Source organism: Diadema setosum, chromosome 20 (genome assembly GCF_964275005.1).
Source record: "Diadema setosum chromosome 20, eeDiaSeto1, whole genome shotgun sequence".
Classification (NCBI taxonomy): Eukaryota; Metazoa; Echinodermata; class Echinoidea; order Diadematoida; family Diadematidae; genus Diadema; species Diadema setosum.
The window spans coordinates 24107232-24127019 of NC_092704.1; the positions used below are offsets into that span (position 1 = coordinate 24107232).

Here is a 19788-nt window from a genome sequence, read left to right on the forward strand (position 1 = left end):
GTTATGACGTATGAGTGGACAACAATACCAAGAAAATATAAAGAAAATTCTACAAAAATCCATTTTTCATGAAAATTACAAATTCTATCAACTTGATATTGACATAATGTTAGGGGTAGCAATTATTCCCCCTGCTTTCTCAAAGAGGTTGGTCCATTGCTCTTTCATAATTCTAGAAAAGTGAATTTTTGTTGAATTTCCTTTATATTTTCTCTGTATTGTTGTCCACTCATACGTCATATCCTCTAGTAGTCTCCTCATCCAGCGGTTTCAACACCAAAACTTTAAAAATTCATAACTTTTGCATCGATTGTCCGATTTTCCTCAAACTTTCACCGATGTGTTCTACTAATGTTGCTGCTTTCACTCAATCCACATTGCTTTTTGGGTTTACCTTCCCTTTAAGAGTTTTTGATGTTACGTGGGTGATGTTGACGCATACTTTCACAACAAGAGAAAATAAGACAAACCACAATGACTAGTATATCCACATGTACTATACTTCAGAGGTTATAAGACCTATAGGAAGAAATCGGTAGCAGCGGACACTCCTGATCTAATGATTATCAGTTTTAAGTCAAATTACTACATAAATATCATTGATTTGGGGATATATATTAAAACATGGAGGAATAAGATAATACAATTATTAAAGAACGAGGACGAGACAAAATCTAACAGTTGAAATAGCGCGAGGTACTAAACGCGTTTATCATTTTATTTGATTGTGTATAAGCAATCCAAAATCAAAACAAACATAATATGAATCATGACATCTTTCAGAAAAAAAGCAATCCAGCAGCTACTCACCAACAATAGACAGTAAATACACAGTACTGAGTCAGTTTAGATCGTTTTGTATTTCGACGCTGTGTAGCTTTTCAATATTAGTCTTTCTTTGTGTTTATACCTTTCATTTTTACTAGGTCAAGTTAAAGTACCCCCCCCCCCAAAAAAAAAAACAAACAAACAAACAATCAAACAAACTTTCAGTTATTGAGCTCCTTGTTTCAGTGTTGGTTTTGATTGCTTATACAATTTTTTAACTGATTCTTGAGTTGGAAGTGCATTTTAGGAGATCGAAGTTCCCGTTTCGCTCTTGAATTAAAAGGCATGACTGTGTCTGTTAATATCTAATTAATTTAAATAGTTTCATGCAATCTTACTCTAAAGTGAGAAAATGCACTAAAATTCGGAGTTGCCGATTTAATATCACGTCGATAATTTCTCCAGCAAACTTCCCCAAGATTTGATAGGCATAATAAAGCAACCACTTAAGAGTGAATACGCTCCAAGATGTACATACGTGTATAAGATTAGGAGTGAGTATCATAGTATAAAACACTGTGTACAGTTATTTCTAGTAACGACTCTTGAGGAGAATGGATTACAGAAATTGTTTGCACCATTTTAATTCTTCCACTTCACACTGCATGGTCCGCAACAAAGTCGTTGATAGATTACTATTTAAAATTGGGACATTTTCACATAAACCACACTGTGTGACCGTCAGACCGTGTGTTTGTTCCATATTAAAGGGATTGCTTGAATATCAATTTAAATTTCATGCATACATCTCTAACCAAAGTCTTTTTTTTTCTGGCAACCTGAAAGCTTGCCAGAAGCTCGTTGGCATTGACATAAAACATTTGACAATACTAAATGTCTCCAATATAGGCCGACTGACTGATGTGTTTAATCTTATAGACGTCGTATTTCCTGTGCGGACCGAGTGACAATAGTATTCCATGCATTAATAGTCCCTATATTTATCGGCCTTCTCAATACTTTGAGTATTGATTAATATTATGTACTCCGCATTATGTTCGTTGTTGCTATGAATGTCGAGCATTAAGTCTCAGAAGCACGCTTTCTTTGGTATCAGGAACAACCTTTGTAATAAAGACATGCATAAAATTTGAATAATACGGTAAATTATCTAATTCTGGCATGGTGTATAGTCAATATCACCGTGTGGGACTGCTTTGAGTTCAAGGAGAACGTTTTCTTTATCCTTGGTCATAAGCTTTAAATTGATATTGGCAACAATGTACACAGCCGGCAAAATGTACGTCATTGTATTTTAGCGTGTAAAACAGATGTTATCAAAATTTATGTTTATGCAATTCTAATGTAGTAGAGATACAGCCGCCTGCATTTTCATTTATGTGAGCATATTTGAGAGTAAAATCTCACGAAAGGACACTTTTGTTTTACACCTTTTAAACTGTCTTGTAATAAACAATACCATGACTATTGCCGTCGTTTATTTCACATAAGTAAATTCACGTGTATCTTGAATAGATTCTTATTCAGGCTGATATACGTACAGTGTAGGCCTATCGATATCAGATTATCACAGCATGAAAAGTGTTAGTTGAGCCCTAATTTGAGACATTAATAAAGGTTTAAAATGCAACTCTATTCAACTTATTATGCAAGTGGATCATAACAAATTAAATTAGATCCAAAACAATGGTAGTAGCAGTTTCATAAGTCATTGAGTTAATTCAACGTAAATGATATAGTTGCACATTACGCATCCAGCGTTTTACTTCACTCCAAAGAAGTGCATATTACTATAAAGATTTATGTTACCTTACTCCGGCGTTACACCTTGTCGAGTTTGCTGAGCTGAAATTAAAACATGGTTTTATGAAAGTGTGAATATACCTGTTGGAAGGCCACTTTGAGTACACTTCGGGAACTACCAAAGGGCTGTGCATATTCTGTAATTCAGCGTGTATAATTATTGAGGGAAATATAATTGGTGTGTGCATTCTACTGTAGACACTGATGGTAATAAGAAAACTAATTCTCAACTAAACTCTGCTATTTTTACAATTCCATCAATACTGATAATTTCGTTCATTTGTGTAGTTAAGTTTCATTGTTCTTTCATCAGTTAAGTTCATTACACCGCTGTTAATACCTGAAATGTAGCTTAAGATCTTTTATCAAGTACAATTGTAGGTATGTACTGTAATGTTTGAATTTAAATGTAACATGACTGTCTGTACATCTGTAATTTTTAACATCTCACTGAATTTATGCTGTGTCATATCAATTCTTTTACATGTAAATCAATGTCAGCAAATTGCATTTATAGATGCATAATGATAACAAGTCGTCCTTGATATAATAACGAAAACAGGTCTACGATGTCTGCAATGCTATAATTATTAGTATCCACACCCGATGCATGAGACGATCACCTTTGCAAGTCTTAACGTATAGCGTTATCTTTCAAATTTATGAAGTTCTTGCGTCGAGATGTTTTCATTGCAACTGATTGACAAATTTTTTTATTCTCAGTCAGCTTTTATGTACATTTGTAAACCGGACAGTACTCATAATAATGTTATAGCCCATTTGTTTTTATAGCAAAGTCACTGACGTTTAATTGGTACATGATTTTTATGATGTATTTCTTATCCTTTAGAGTCCGAGAAGTCCATCATTTGCGAAGAAGGTTATACACCTAGCCCACACACTCTCCCCTCTCTGTATATCCATTTTCTATGCACACAAAATCTGATTGAGAGATATAATATCTATATATACACATAAAAAATACACATGTATAATATCCACCTCCGCACACACACAACACACACACGCACGCACACACACAGACGCATGCAGCTAAAGACATACTGAGTATGTATTTTTATTGTTATTGCAGTCATTGTACGGTGACCGTAGAAATTTAAAAATTGCCAATAAAGGTTGCAGGCGGATACGCGCATCGAGGTTAGGGCTTGTCGTCTGAACGTAACTTATGTCTTTGGCAGGATTACATACAGATGAGATGTGATAAACCTGATTCTTTTATGCAGCTGTGCGCAGCGCTAACCGTGCACAATTATTATTCCATCCATATCGTATCATAATATGCTGTGTTGTTGGTTTTTTTTTTTTTGCATTCTTCAGTGTGTGCAATAAGGTAATGAATTACGACTGACAGAAAGCATTGCAGTGGCAATGTTGATGATAAAATTCCTATAGGCAGCTCAAGCCTGTTTTAGTGGGCAACTTAGTGTCCTTACATTGTATACACCATGAACAGTTAACTTTTTATATTTTACACCTAATAACGGAGATGAATTTATGATGATAATGACGTGTAGATTGGAGGCCAATGTATTCTCGGCAAAAAGGTATCATTTCTCACTGAACAATCTCATTGATTTGTTGATACATACAGATTAAAGTATCCAGAGAACATAATTTTGAAAAGAAACTGTCCTCATCGATTCCGTTGTGTATGTGATAAACTAACAAGCGAAAGAGAATGTACCTATAAAAAATAGATACTACATATACATATATATATATATATATATATATATATATATATATATATATATAATTATATATTCGATTCCGTTGTGTATGTGATAAAACTAACAAGACATAATAAAAGAGAATGTGCAGAAGATGTTGAGCTTGCTTTCGAAAGGCTCTAAATCCATCATTTTTCAATGGATTGAGCGCCTTTTAGAAGCATTGGAAGCAAGCTCTTCATATATATAATATAAAATATATTTATATATGTACATATGTGTATATATATATATATATATATATATGTGTGTGTGTGTGTGTGTGTGTGTGTGTGTCAGAATTTTGAACGATTTGCAATTGAGACCATACATCGCCAAATTTAAAAGGTAGGAATTACTGAAAATCGTTTATCTTACCTGAAAGAGTATGATTCGTAAGTTTTAATGTGAGCTCAATTATACCAGGATCTTCCCAGAAGAACCGCTTTTAATTCACCCTGGAAGGATGTCCAGAGCGATGAACGTCAGAGTACTGCCAGTAATCAGGAAAAAAAAATTAAATTAAAGAAATAACATTAAACATAAAATTTGACGATCTGATTCAGTGCTGAATCGGAATGAAATATCTAAAGGGATATGTATCTTGTATACTGTCTGGGCATAAATTTGTATGTATTGGTAGACGACTGAAAATGATTTAACGAAATTCGTTATTTCTATTGAAATATCACTCTTCCGCTAATCACTTTCTTCAATTTACGCACATGTCACAGAAACTCATTTTGTCGACCGCTTATTTTTATACACTGTGCCATGTATACTTCCATCCTTACTCTGAAATAATAAGGTGATTTTTTTTTTTCGATGTATCTGATCTGGGCAATCACTATAACTCAACAAACATAGCATAGTTTTCATGTGGCATAGTACGGAGGTGCGCATACAGCTCACAGACATTCTGCACAAATAAGATATTGAACAATGCAGTTCTGCAAAGTTGCAAATGCATTCTATTCACAATAAACAGCGGTTAAGAACAAATTCCTCTGCAAAATTTTAAATAATTATTAGCCATTCTCAATTCTAAAAGCTTAATGGTGAAAATTTAAAGAAGAAGGTACATGTAATCTTCATGACGTATTCCATCTGATGAAACATTACGCCTTGTCGCTATGTTCCATCAAGCAAATCAGTTAAAGGAGACCTCTGGATGATTTTCAGATTTTTACATATAAACAACTATAAATTAGTTATACTATTAAAAGGACAGAGTTTCAGAGTTTGTGTTGATTTGGATGAAGAATAAGAATATTTTTCAAAATGTAGAACAAATTGCAATGAACAAGGATGATGACATGGCAGAGTCAACCTAAGTATGCATGAGTTGGGGCTGAAGGAAACAAAAAAAAAAAAGGCATGCATAGATTATACACAGGTGAACTCGCAAGCAAGCGGTATTGTAATGGAATTACACTGCTACATTTCTGAAATATGTGAACCTCCTATGTCATCATCCTTGTTCAGTGTAATTTGTTTAAGGTTTTTCAAAGTATTGTTTCTCTGCTAAAAAACCACAATAAATTTCACAAATCTGTACGTGGAGTTGTCCATTATGTACTACGTGATGTGAAATTATGAAAATCGTCTGGAATGTCCCTTTAACTCGTCCATTGGGTGGGAAGCAAAGAGCGTACCCCTTCTATTATATCTTATACGCTCTTTGGTGGTCATGGAGAGCTCCCTCACCGGGCAGTGGAGCACACAGTTTGGAAGTACGTTTGGGTTAGTCTATTCTTTCAGACTCAGTTGCAAGTATAAGCAAAATACTGGGTTCAAATCAATATAGGGTTGACTGAAAGATACGCCTGGCTTCACGGTATCCCCTCCTATACGGAAGAGAGCCTTAAAAGAAAAGAAACAATAAAACAACAACAACAACAGCAACAACTCTTCCGCACAGACGGATTTTTTTTTTTTCCTGTCTACCAAGCGCTGACGACCGGGAGACCTGACAGGATCTACCTGCACTCTCGTACAGATGATGATGATGATGATGATGATGATGATGATGATGATGAAGTATACTGAGTACATTGTATTCTCTTTACGTGTATTTAATATGGCTGCAGTGTTGCTATAGCATACGTATTGTAAACCATTTGTATCACAGCCCTGTTGCTGTACACGGAGACGCCGTGCTGGTCGGGCGGGCTATATTATGTATCGCTATGTGGATGCTGTATGTGTTTATTAGACATCTGACATGTGATTTTGCAGTGTACGCTATACTCTCACTTATACTTTTTGCTGATATGATTCAAATATTTTCTTTTCCCATCAAAACCCAAATTACTCTCGTTCACGCTGTAAATTTTGAATTTAAAAAAGTGGCTCAGTGGATCAAGAGCTAATAAACTATCACTTAATCTCCAGAAAACTAATTATATGCTTTTTAGCAATATTCTATGAAGCTTTACACAGATATCAAATGAAGCTCATTTATTTATTTCTCCTGTCTAATTGTTCCGTCCTGTGAATTATTCTTATGTTAAAGGGATGGTATAGTGTTGGGGTGAGAATTCAGCTTTTAACTTTTTTGCGAGATATATAGTCATAGAAGTTACCACTAGTATAAAGCATACAATTCAAGGAAGAATTCAAAGTTTATTCGACGAAAATTGGTTTTAACATGGCTGAGATATTAAAAAACAAAGTAAAACAAAGCGGTCCTAATAGAAGATGGGTCCCCCTTTTATTAGGATTGCTCTGTTTTTGATATCTTCACACATGTCAAAACCAATTTTCATCAAATACTGAACGTTGAATCCCTCAAGGAATTACATGCTGTCTCAGGTGTTTCTCAACAGTTTCTCAATATCTCACAGAAAATGCCAGAAACCTGAAGTTAGGCTTCAACCAAAACTATAACCCCTTTAAGTAATTGTTAATTAGTATTTTCATAAGATTTTTTTTTTTAGTGGTTCACAATATGCAAGCGTACTTTTTACTGGACCTCTCAATTATTTTTTTTTTCTCTAAACATAACTTTGTATTTTGCCGGTATGCATATTCATCTTTATTTGTCAACTATCCTTTACACATAAATATGTTGAATGTACATGCCTACGATATAATTTCTGATTTATTCTGTGCAGTTATGTTTTGTTGGAAAGAGGAATGAAAACGAATGCAATAAATTGAACGCGTTAGTATAGCATTTGCAGGGTTCTGTTTCGTGAGTTAACCAAAGTCTGGTATCACGTATAGAGGGTTAGATACGGATCATAGACAGAAAATTCTGTCTGTCCGGAGGATTTTTTTTTAAAACATAATTTTCGACTCTTACGGCCCTCCTTCGTATATAAAGACAAGAGGGAACTCCGTGAAGCCAGACGTATCCCTCCGCCGAACACAACCCCGACGACCAGATACAGACCGATCTTCCGTTCAGGTCAGGTCAGTTATGATTATGATAAGGAAGGAGTCAAGATTCGCTCCCGCGCCTCTCGGTATGAAGGAGGAGAAAGAGATGTGAGATATTTTACGCAAGTAATGGAGTCAAATAGAAGAAAAATTAATATACAAAGATTGATGAATGAAAAGGGTAATATTATTTATAACGAAACTGCTATAATTAATGTAATTAAGGATTTTTATAGTAAATTGTATGCAAAATCAGAAGTAATTTTGAATTCAGATATTTTGTTTTTTGTTTTTTTTTTCTGAGGAATTGCCCAGGTTATCTGAGGAGTCCAAGGATTATTGTGAAGGGTTCATAGTAGAAAGGGAGTGTATACAGGCTTTGGAAAAAATGAAATTGAATAAACCACCAATAAATGATGGGTTAACAGTTGAATTTTATAGAACATTTTGGCCGGTATCAATGACTATGGAGAATTATCAGCTTCGCAAAGACAAGCAATGATTATCTTAATCGCAAAAGAAGGTAAAGATGATGAAGCAATACGTATTATATGATTTTCCATACTTCCCACTTTCAGTTACCAGGTTATTTGGTTGCAATTGATTTCCAAAAAGCTTTTGATTCGGTTGCTCACAGTTTTTTACAACAGGCCCTGTTACATTTTGGTTTTGGACCTGTATTTCGAAAATGGATTTCTGCCCTTTATAATATATATATATTTATATTATATATTATAATAGTGCTCTTAGTTGTGATAAATCGACAGGGTATTTTAAGGTTGAAAAGGGGGTTCGACCCACTGTCACCCTATCTGTTCATTTCATGTATATAGAAGTGTTAGCACACTCGATAAGGAAAGATATTGAGATTTCAGGGTTATGTTTTGGAGAGAATGAAGTTAAACAGGTGCTTTATGCGGATGATGTTACATTTTTAGTACAAGATGTTGAGTCAATTAGGAGGATTGAATTTATGTTTGATTGCTTTCAACAGGTTTCTGGACTTAAACTTAATAAAGATAAGATAAAAGTGTTAGAATTGGGAAGTAGTAAAGATGGTGTTCATGATTTTTCTTTTGGACAAAAAGTGAGAGAGTTAAAGATTTTAGGGGTATATTTTACTTTGGATCCAGAGGTGAAAGAAAAATTGAATTATACAGAAATACTTAGTAAAATAAAGAAATTATTGATATGGTGGAAGCAACGAGATTTGACATTAGTTGGTAAAATTCAGTTATTGAAGACTTTTATTTATTCTAAGTTGATCCTATGTGGGGTCTCTTACCCCTTTGCCAGAATGGGTATATGATGAAATGGAATCGGCTGTTTGGGAATTTATTTGGCAAGGGAAACCAAAAGTAAAAAAAAAAAAAAAAAAAAAAAAAAAAAAAATGTGTTGGTATTAAGATTATGAACAAGGGGGAGCAAAGCTGATGCATTTTCCATCATTGATAAAAGCTCAAAGAAAAATGTGGGTTAAAATGTTATTAATGGTAAACAAGAAATGAAATGGAAACAATATTTTCAGTTTGCTACTAAACATATTGGAGGTAAAATTATATTTTGCTGTAATTATTTTATTTATCTTCTGAATTTGTTTATACCGGAATTTTACAGGAATCTGTTGAAAACATGGGATGAAAACAAGGGAATTTAGAGGTAATTATGATCAAATAAGGAAGGAGGTATTTTTTAATAATAAAATTATTCGTATTGAAGGAAAATGTAGTTTTAATGAAAATTTGTTAATGAAAAAATGTTTTAGATTGGAACAATTATAATGGATAGGAATGGGAAATTATTTTCTGTGGAATATTTTTATAATAAAGGACTTAATTATTTAGATATTTTGAGTATTCAGAAGATATATGAAGCGCTTCCAATTGGTTGGGAAAGGAATGCAGAGAACACAGAGGTAGAGAAAGATATAAGTGTTGATGAAATGATTTTTATAAGAAACGGGGAGAAAATTCCTTTAGAAAAGATTACCTCCAAAGATATTTATGTTGAATTGGTAGGAAGAAAATAGATGACGATTCGTTGGTGAAAGATAAAATGAGAATTTTATATTTTTCAGTGTCATTTTTCTGATAAAGATATAAAGTGATTCTTAGCAGGATAAGAAGTAGCACTTTGAGTTCTGTTTTGAGGGATTTTCAATTTAGATTATTGCATGGAGTAGTGTACACAAATCATCATTTATTTCAGTTTAAGTTCGTAAATGATTATAATTTATGTTCCTTTTGTCACAAAGAGGAAACCCGGCATTTTTTAAGGTTTTGAAGTATACGGTCTTTGTCATAAAGTACAAAATAATACCTTTTAAAATATTGGTCACTACATTATAAAGGTACATTTTTGAAGTTATGGTTGAAAGAAGCAAAAACTTTCTTATTATTCTCATTATTTTTCTTGACCTTTAATCGCAAATATATCCATTTGGCACATATAGACTTATCGGTTTTTGGAAACAAACTCTTCATTTATTTTATACATGTGAATTCGCTAGGAATGTTTGGGAAAAATGCAGTACTTTTTTTATTATGTTGATTTGCAACAGTTGAGTTGGGAAGAGATTTTTTTTTTTTTTTTTTTGGTATAGAGTTACCAGATAAAGGAAAAGCCCAGTTAGTCAACCATGTTATAATTTTGGTGAACCATGTTATAATTTTGGTGAAGAATTTTTTTTTTTTTTTTTTTTTTAAAGGAAGGAAAAATAAAACACCCCCAACGGAATAGAGAGAGCAGGAGAAGTTAGAAGAAGAAAAGTTAGCTATACGTAATACGTTGTCAATACATTTGCAAAAGTGGGAAAACTGGAAAAAGACTTGAGATTTTGTTGTGATTTTGTTTGATAGAGTAAATATAGGGCCTATACAGCACATCCACCAGGAAATGCCTTTCCACGCACTCGTATTGAAATGTGGGTTACAATGTATGTCAGGACATGTTTTAGTTGTTTTTGAGGTTTTGTTGGTGAGGGGGATTTGGAAGGGGGAGGGGGAATGGGGTAGGGTAGGGGAGGGAGAATGGACGGGGTAAGGGTGGTCGGGGTGGTTTGTGTTTGTTTGTTTGTTTGTTTGTTTGTTTGTTGTTTTTGTTTTTTTAAGAATAAACTTCAATCTGGATATTGTATGTTTAAAGTTGGATTGAATGCCAATGTTGAGAAGGAAGTATTTTTGGGCCAGTGATCTAGTTAATAAAATTTGTAATGTAATGAAGGAATGAAAATAAAAAGAGAATGATCGAGGGATTAGTAGTGTACAAAAATAGTAAAAAAAGAGAGATGTATATATGGACTGTGAAAATATGTATCAGAGTGTATCAAAATGTATTAAATTGATGTTAAGTTTCGGTATACTATGTTTCCATTGATGAATATGATTATGAAATTGGTACGACTAATATTACCGATGTGTAGATTGGATCGAGGCCGATGTATCCTCTGTAAAAAGGTATTATTTCTCACTGAACAATCTCATTGATTTGTATTTGATGGACGTGCAGATTCAGATCGGAACGAACATATTTATATGGTTCTATTTGAAAAGAATAAACCAGTTCCCTCATCATATGTGATAAAACTAACAAGCGAAAGAGAATGAGCTTCAATTCTATCAATAATGATCATTATGAATAAATAATATAATTATATACATGTATGTAATATATTCAGGCCTGCATATACATTGCATGGGGGGGGGGGGGGGGGGGAGCGGGTGGAGAACGGGAGCTGTGCTAGCTGTGTGGGAAGCCTGGTCGTGTTTATCAATAAATATATTAAATTTAGCATCAGTGCTCTAATAATTTATTCATAAACATCGTAAACAAGGGTAGCATCTTTGCATTAATTACAGAGTAGTTAAAAGACAAAGTCTTCCCTTCCACAATAACCCAAAAGCTGTTAATAATCCACCCTCCATGCCTAAAAAGTGAACGCGACTTCAGCTCACTGTTCATTTGTTCTTTTCATATCCCCCAAATCTTGCAAGCAAAAGGCTAGAATTTATAGCTACATGTTAGCCGTGTACTATACTACAATTCTGCACAAATATTGGATAGCCCAAATATTATTACTTTATGATATGGTATATTTTAGTAATTTAGATATGATTGCGAACAGAAGACACAACATACGAGTAAATTGTATTCTCAATAACGGCTGGATGTCATATGGTTTCGTTTTGCCTTCATATACTACGAAAGCCCCTTGCCGCGTAGCCGCAGCCCGGTTAGCTCAGTCGGTAGAGCATCAGACTTTTAATCTGAGGGCCAAGGGTTCAAGTCCCTTATCGGGCGGAGCAAATTTTTTTTTTCTTTTTCCTTCTGTTAATGTCAACGATCTAATTTTCACTGATATTTGTGCATAATACGTATTTCATAAATGATTTCCATGGGGATTGTTTTCTTCTCCGCGCAGCTAAAACGAGTTTCGAGTGCGGTAAGCAGTATCTTCATGCGCAGTTGATTTTTACAGTCCCATATGTTACATTTTGCGTTGACACAACACAAACGGATAACACGAGAAAACATCGCGATCGAACTCCACACGTTTATACACGCACAATCTACACACAGAGAGCTAGAGAAGTTCTGGTACGCACAACGGCATGCATGTCACGGTCGGTGTTCTACAGGAAGTTGATTCTTCTTCTTTTTCTCCTGTAACGTTAGAAGTGCATCCCCTTCATAGATAGTTAGTTGAAGATCAGCGCACTGCACTGCACTTCTCAGAATCAAGTGTAAGTATCTGATGAGCAACATTCTGGCTTTCTGCCGTTTACTGTCGTGTAAGTACTGCCACTCTAAATCGGACAACACTGACTTGATTCCAATGCCAAATGTCTGATAAACACTGTGTCTGTGTCGATACTGGTAGTGTCTATACTGTACTGGTTTCTACAAAAATAAGTTGTACCACCTTTTTAATCTCGGTTATCCCTCGGCCCTGCTGAATTATAAGACTGAGTATCCAAAAGTGAGGTTAGACATTGTTGTTGAGAAATTGGTAAGTTCAATGTTTTAAATATCGCGTGAAATTAAATAATGATGTGAATTCCCTGACCATGTAAATTTCAGTTTGAGACTTGAACTGCAAGTTTCCTATTTAAATGTGCCATCTGGTTGAGCATCCACATTGGGACTACTCTCAGTGTGCGAGTATACTTTCAAGCAGGGAGGTGGCACCTCCCTGTTTCAAGCGGTTCTGCTCAGTACAGGAAGAAGGAGGAGGAGGAGAAAGTATATTTTGTTCATTGTAATCTGACATCACTATGAGAAACTAACTTTTATGGCTTTATGCATCATTTATTTTTATTCTTATTTTTTGTAGTATATTTAAAGGCCACATGACTTGCCTCAAGAAAGCAGAGTACTTGTACATAAATGATTACCTATATTACCCATCAAGTACAAATTACTGTCACAAGTCCAGGAAATGTGCATCATCGTCAAATTTTGTGGAATGATTTTTTTTTTTAATTCTTTATACTGTTCCACCAAATTCTTTATATACTGTTCCACCACTATTTATGGGTATGACATCTCAAATTGTTGTAGCTTTCTAATCCAGCAGTGACAGCCCATGGATTTAACCAAGATTTTGAAAATGCAACAAATGTTGAATGGGTTGTGTTGTATGATTTTTATAAAACTTCACATGCATGTTCTAAAATTTCTTCAATCACTGAATTCACATGCTGTACACATTAAACATGTTTGGAGTGAATTTCCCTTGAAGCATTGTGCAGTATACATGTAAGACCTATACAGGAGAGACACCAAAATAGCAGGGCAGCTAAAGAATGTAAGAAACAACACAAATGCAGTCCTGTAGTGTTTAGACACTGTCTGTACAAATAATTTAATCGTTTTGTAATTTCCATCTTATGAGCTACATAATGTTGTATATGTTACGAATCAAATAGGGGCCAAAGCAGTCATATTTACATATCAGACTTTTTGTTGACAATTTAAGTTCCAACAATCCATTTAATGATAATAGCAATGATGAATTGCACCAATTGCATCCAGTAAGATGCTGTGAATGTAGCGAGATATCATTCACACTCAGCTTGAGAAAAATATAAGAAGGATGGAGAGAGCATAAATTTGAGCAAGAGCGAGATTGAACAAATTGATGCCTCCGGCAAAATCACGCAAGACTTGGCACACAAAATATTTTCTGTGCGATAGGGAGCGTGATTCTAAGGGTAACAATTATTTGGTTCCTCGTGTGCGAGGGCCCTACTCCATATGAGTCATGTTATGAATATTTGGTTCTTCAAGAAAACTAGTGTTATAGTATTTAACAAAAAAAAAAAAACAAAAAAACTTGCAGTCTTGCAGTATGATATTTCATTATTATCAAGGAGATGTTCCATATTAAATAATATATATATACAGTATGATTACATGAAACTTTATGAGATTGTTACTTTTCTTTCAGTATCAGGTAGGCAGACATTACAATATGCCTGATATGACATTTTACGGCAGCCTCTACAAGGAAATTAATGTAATTATGATCGACAAAAGTTGGATGAATTCATGACAGTAAAAGTCTTTCTAAAGCATAAATAATTATATGAATCTGAAAGACATTAAGTCGCATCTTCGGCAAGGATTGGCACTACAAAGCAACATTTTCTTCAGTGTTGGTCTGCTTGAATTTCATGAATATATTGATCAAAAACTTACGCATTTAAACCAGATGAAGCATTGTATCTCTTGCAATGTTTTCAAGATGCCTACTTTGCATAGATTTATAGTAGCCACTTTCTCCATGTTTCAACTCATGAGGTTGTTCATAGACAACGAGAATGGGTGAACACACCTCTACATCAAGTGTACACTTTTCTGATAGTGTATTCGTAAGTAAGCGGTACCTGATGTGGGATAAGTAATGCTGTGAGGCTGTACATTTGATGCTTAATTAAGTTGATTTTTTTTTCTTCCATCCAGAGAGATTGAATCGGAGCGACGATGGATAGAGAGGGGAGTCAGAAGGGCCACAAACCGGCCGCTACAATCTTTGGATCGGGCACACATGAGCTTAAGCTGGGCAAGAGCTTCCAACAGGAGAACAGCTGTGGATTCCATACCATCCGATGTAAGAAGAGGAAATTATGATTGCTAGCATGTCACAAGTACAGGAGTTTTGTAGAGACACCTTCAATTCAGCTGTTCTATATGCATGTATATTCCCTTCATATATCTTAGAAACTTTGAACAAACATGGAAATTCAGATTTTATGAAATTGGGAGTTAAGTATCTCTTCTTGAATTGTGGAGCATCTTGATGTTAAGAAGTTCTCTTTGACTTTTTTGAAAATAATATCTCTTTATAATATTGAAAGGCTTTGTAATTTGCCATTCTTTATTTTTCAACTCCTTTTCTCCAGGGAAGAGTAGCTTGGAAGATACGAGGCACTCTTTTTGTGTGACCCTTTTATGGAAACTATTTCCAGCCTCTGTGTTATTTTTTCTTATTTTACTTCTCCATCCCACTTAAAGTAAGTTTGTACTCCAGAATGTTATCGACTCATTCCTGTTTGACAATTGTTGTTTGGGACAATGGTTCTTTAGAAGACTGTTTTTAAAATGTTTGAGAAATCAGTTCCCAACATATTAGTATTGCATATAGGACAATCATTTTCCTGAAGTCACTATTACCTTAAAATATCATGCACAAATATCCCTTTAAGAATAGTTGGTATGTTTTCACTAGCCAAGTGAAAGACAAGTTGTAAACTCTGCCAGCATTGTGTTATTTTTGTCGCTTTCTTCTTCAGATGACTTCAAGCCAGCATCAGTCGATCACTCGCGGGAGGCCGCACTTGACGTGGGAGAGAACAGCGAAGTCAACATAACATTCCCAAACATTGAGGTAATTCTGCAGTCCCAAGCACTAGGGCTTGTGTAAAAAGAAAAGGGTATACTATGTGTATAATTTGGTGCATGGACATATATTCTAACTGTTTTTGAGAGAATCAACGAACAAGGAAGGGGAAGTGTGACTTTCATTTTATCTCATGGCAGGTTTGCTACAAAATCGGTATATTAGAGTTAAAGTTTGGTAGCCAGCTAAAATCTCTAAAAAGCGGTAGTCTACTGCCCAAATCAGTAGAGTTAACAAGTATGATTATATAAACCCAAGGAGATGGCTGTATTATTGTGCTAAGAGGTATTGGTAGAGTGTAGCCAAATAGTTGTGCAAACCCATTACGCTATTTCTGGGACTCACTAAGTACTCACACTTGCTCAGTGTTTCAAGTGTCATTTGTGCCTGTCCCTGTCCTTCAGAAGATCTGTCACAAGAATGAACTCTCTCTCTCTGTCATCCATTTATATCTGATTTCAGGTCTTCTGAGAATTATGCTCCATACTGCTCACTCTCCTTTCTCCTTCCCTGCAATTTTCAAGTTGTGCCACTCCAGAGCTACTTTGTACCGAAAGGATATTCTTTCTGTCCACCCATCCTTGCAATATCCTAATTTGCATTGTTAACTTTTCTGGCACTGTTTTATTAAAGAAAGATTGCACAGCAGTCCTCTTCAGGACTTTTGCTCATGCTGCACAATCACAGTCTTACACTTGGAACGTGATCACAAGAATGTTATGCAAGTTCCAAAACTAGCTTTCTGCCTGAGAAAAAAAGGAAAGAAAAACAAAATCATGCACATCCCTGATATCAAATGCTTCTGGGTGTTTTAGGTCAACTGTATAGTTGAGATTCTGGCTTCCCATACAAGTTGAAGCAGCCAGATCAACTTGTATACCATATCCTAGTTCACCAAGTGAGGCATTGCCCGTGTAACTCACAGCCTTATTTAAAGACTAGTACTCAATGATCACGCCATCAAAAGTCATAAAATATCACCTTGACACTCTCGGTTTCAGAATATCAAATATTTCTGCCGCATGACTACCTTTTACTGGTCAACAAGCATTTTCGTTTTCATTTCAGAATAAGGGACCAGAGAGCACTGTGTTTGGCGGGTCAAAGAAGCCGTACCAGAAGGAATGCGTGCTCATCTTTGATCACCGCACGGGGGAGTTCACACTGGAACGCCTCAGCTGTAACATCCAAGTTAAGAGGCAGAGGTACGTTTGTGACTCACTGTTTAGCAATGCAGCAGAGAGGCTAGCAACCCCCTCCAGGCGACTGCAGTTATAACAGTGTCAGTGTCCTCGGGACCGGCAATTTTCTTCTGTTGCACCGAAGTTTCCTTAAAACCCAACCAATAAAAGTATATAAATATTATGAATGGTAGATTTGGGACCTGAATTTTTTCTTCATTGTGACAAAATTATGTTATAACCGTGTTCGTTATAACGGGAGTGCACTGTATGCAGTTAGCTCCATCTGAATTTTGGCCAGGAAGAGAATCTATGTTATTAAAATGATGGATTTGTTGCATGCAGTATTAAAGTGGATGGTGGAAATGTCTCATCACTGTATAATCATAGCGTCTGTGATGTGATGGAGCAGGTAACAGTATCTGATGTACTGTACGAGCTGAAATTTTCGCGTACAGATATTTTCGCAAATTGCTACTTGGAGGACATTTTCGCGTCTTGTTAATTTTGCGGTTGCGAGGGTCTAACTGAACTTAGTTATTCACGCGTTGTTATTTTCGCTGTTCAAAGGCGATTCGCGAAATTTGCGAAAATAAAACCACCGCGAAAATTTCAGCTCGTACAGTAGTTTGTTTATTTGGAATTGCTCACATGACATGCATTGACTCATTCCTTCTTCTGTCTATAGTTATGTTCATACGGTGATCCCTAATTGCAAGGATAACTATCTTTGAGGATAAGCTCGTAGTTAAGCACCTTATAGATGCACTCACTGATAGCTAACTTGAAGTTAACTCAAAGATAGCTATCCATGAGATATCTCAGGGTTAGTGCTCTATCAATGAGCTGCAGGGGGTCCCCACTTAAAGTTAAGCATCGTGTGGACAGACCAAGAGAATAACAAATGGAGAAAAAGAAGCAATTAAACATTTCTGTGGAGGGGATTGTTGAAACTCTTTGTTTCCATCACCATAGTGGAAACAGAGTCTAGATCATTCAAATTCATGAATTTCTTCCGTCGAGATGTTTTCATTGCAACTGATTGACAAATTGCCCTACATTGACGTAAATAAGCACTGAATTGATCAGTGTTTTAGTAGTAGCCATGATAAAAAATCATGGGCGTACATACTCGAGCAGGATTCGAACCTACGACCTCCTGATCACCGGACAGGCGTCATCTGCACTAGACCACCGAGCTTTCGCCCGACAGCAAGTGTCGGTTCTAATCCTTATAGCATGCAGCGGGTACTGCTTTGTTATTCAAATTCATGAATTTCTTCCGTCGAGATGTTTTCATTGCAACTGATTGACAAATTGCCCTACATCGACGTAAATAAGCACTGAATTGATCAGTGTTTTAGTAGTAGCCATGATAAAAAAATCATGGGCGTACATACTCGAGCAGGATTCGAACCTACGACCTCCTGATCACCGGACAGGCGTCATCTCCACTAGACCACCGAGCTTTCGCCCGACAGCAAGTGTCGGTTCTAATCCTTATAGCATGCAGCGGGTACTGCTTTGTTATTCAAATTCATGAATTTCTTCCGTCGAGATGTTTTCATTGCAACTGATTGACAAATTGCCCTACATCGACGTAAATGTCGATGTAGGGCAATTATTTACGTCGATGTAGGGCAATGTAGGGCAATTATTTATGTCGATGTAGGGCAATTTGTCAATCAGTTGCAGAGTCTAGATCAGCTATTGTAATTGTCTCCTTTGTCACTGAAGCATATTATGCTTGGCTGTCAATATACTCTGAAATACAGTGACTTTGCATTTATATTGTATTGCTTTGTGAATAAATTAGCATTATGTTTGTGCAACTTGCTGGTCGGAAGTGCTAGTTAAATAACGAAATGTCTCTTTAAACTGATTTTGCGTGGGTGTCAAAAAGACCATGCAGTATATTCATTTTTTTAGTGAAGAGCATCAGTTTTCACAACATCCTAGTACACATAGCAAAGAAATTTTAAACGGAATATTATTAGTGTGAAATACTTAAACACTGAACGGGCAATGTTAATTCGTTTTCATGCTATACACATTCCACATATTATTAACTGTTTTTATGTGATATTTTCTCTGGGCCAGCTAAATCCACATGACTACATAATATGTCATAATTATGTGAATTTTTGTGTTGTGTTTTTCTCTTCTGTGCACATTGGCTGGTGTGAATTCAGATTAGCGTCCCAACATGTGTGTGTGTGTGTGTGTGTGTGTGTGTGTGTGTGTACACCAGGTAGTGTTTTCTTTGTGCTCATTGCAGGCATTAGGCATTACGGAAAAGTAAACTCAAATCCACCTGACCATCCCCACATGTGTATATTTCTGTTGTGTTTTCCAAAATTCTCATTGTAGGCAAGAGGGAACCAGCAAGGCCAAACTGCCACCTTCAAGACCCCTGCACAGCTCATCCAAGAGTTCACCAAACCCAAGGTCATCTTCCAAGAAAAAAGAGACCATCACTCCGACACACTCGCCCGCTGCTCCCCCAGAGGTCAAAGGTCAGTCTCGATATCTTTATTGGTGATGCTACTCCTGCAGCGTGTGTTCACTGTGGATGGGCAGAGTAGCAATCAATCACAAACTCATGATTTAAATAGACTTGTCACACAAAGAACACTGTTTCAGCTGGATTTTCTATTAACAATAATCTTCTCTATTCACTCAAAATTTTCCACACAATTTTTTTTTTTTAATGTAGTTTTTGTGTAAACACTAAATTGTAACAAGTTGATCTAAAATGATCTGGTGTCAATGATTTTGTTAAAGTACTGTAAAGGTACACTCTAGAGATATTCATCCCAGGTACCCTTCTAAAGTACGAGGTAAAGGCAATGACAACAACTTGGGCACATGTGTGTAGACTGCAGTAGTGGAAGGTCACTGTCTTTAGTGAAGCATTAAGCCGTTGAGGAGGGACTGATTTTGCTATAACACGCATTTCCCATAGACACTTGCCCGAGTATACTCGGGGCTCATCCTC

The 19788-nt window shown here is 35.8% G+C and overlaps 1 protein-coding gene and 1 non-coding gene across 3 annotated transcripts in view; both read left to right on the top strand.

Moving 5' to 3' along the window:
• Positions 1 to 11935: 11935 nt before the first annotated feature.
• Positions 11936 to 12008, top strand: Trnak-uuu (transfer RNA lysine (anticodon UUU)). Its single transcript has one exon. It is a non-coding gene; the product is annotated as a tRNA-Lys (tRNA).
• Positions 12009 to 12056: 48 nt separating this feature from the next.
• The window catches only part of LOC140243320 (uncharacterized), a 14455-nt gene continuing 6723 nt past the window's right edge, over positions 12057 to 19788 (top strand). The window contains exons 1-5 of one of the 2 annotated variants that reach the window (XM_072322994.1): positions 12057 to 12150; positions 14673 to 14820; positions 15503 to 15597; positions 16678 to 16814; positions 19161 to 19306. In XM_072322994.1, the coding sequence (XP_072179095.1) occupies positions 14694 to 14820; positions 15503 to 15597; positions 16678 to 16814; positions 19161 to 19306 (505 nt within the window). In that variant the 5' untranslated portion in view covers positions 12057 to 12150; positions 14673 to 14693. Of the gene's footprint in view, positions 12452 to 14672; positions 14821 to 15502; positions 15598 to 16677; positions 16815 to 19160; positions 19307 to 19788 lie in introns of both variants that reach the window. The other variant, XM_072322993.1, reaches the window with a different exon arrangement.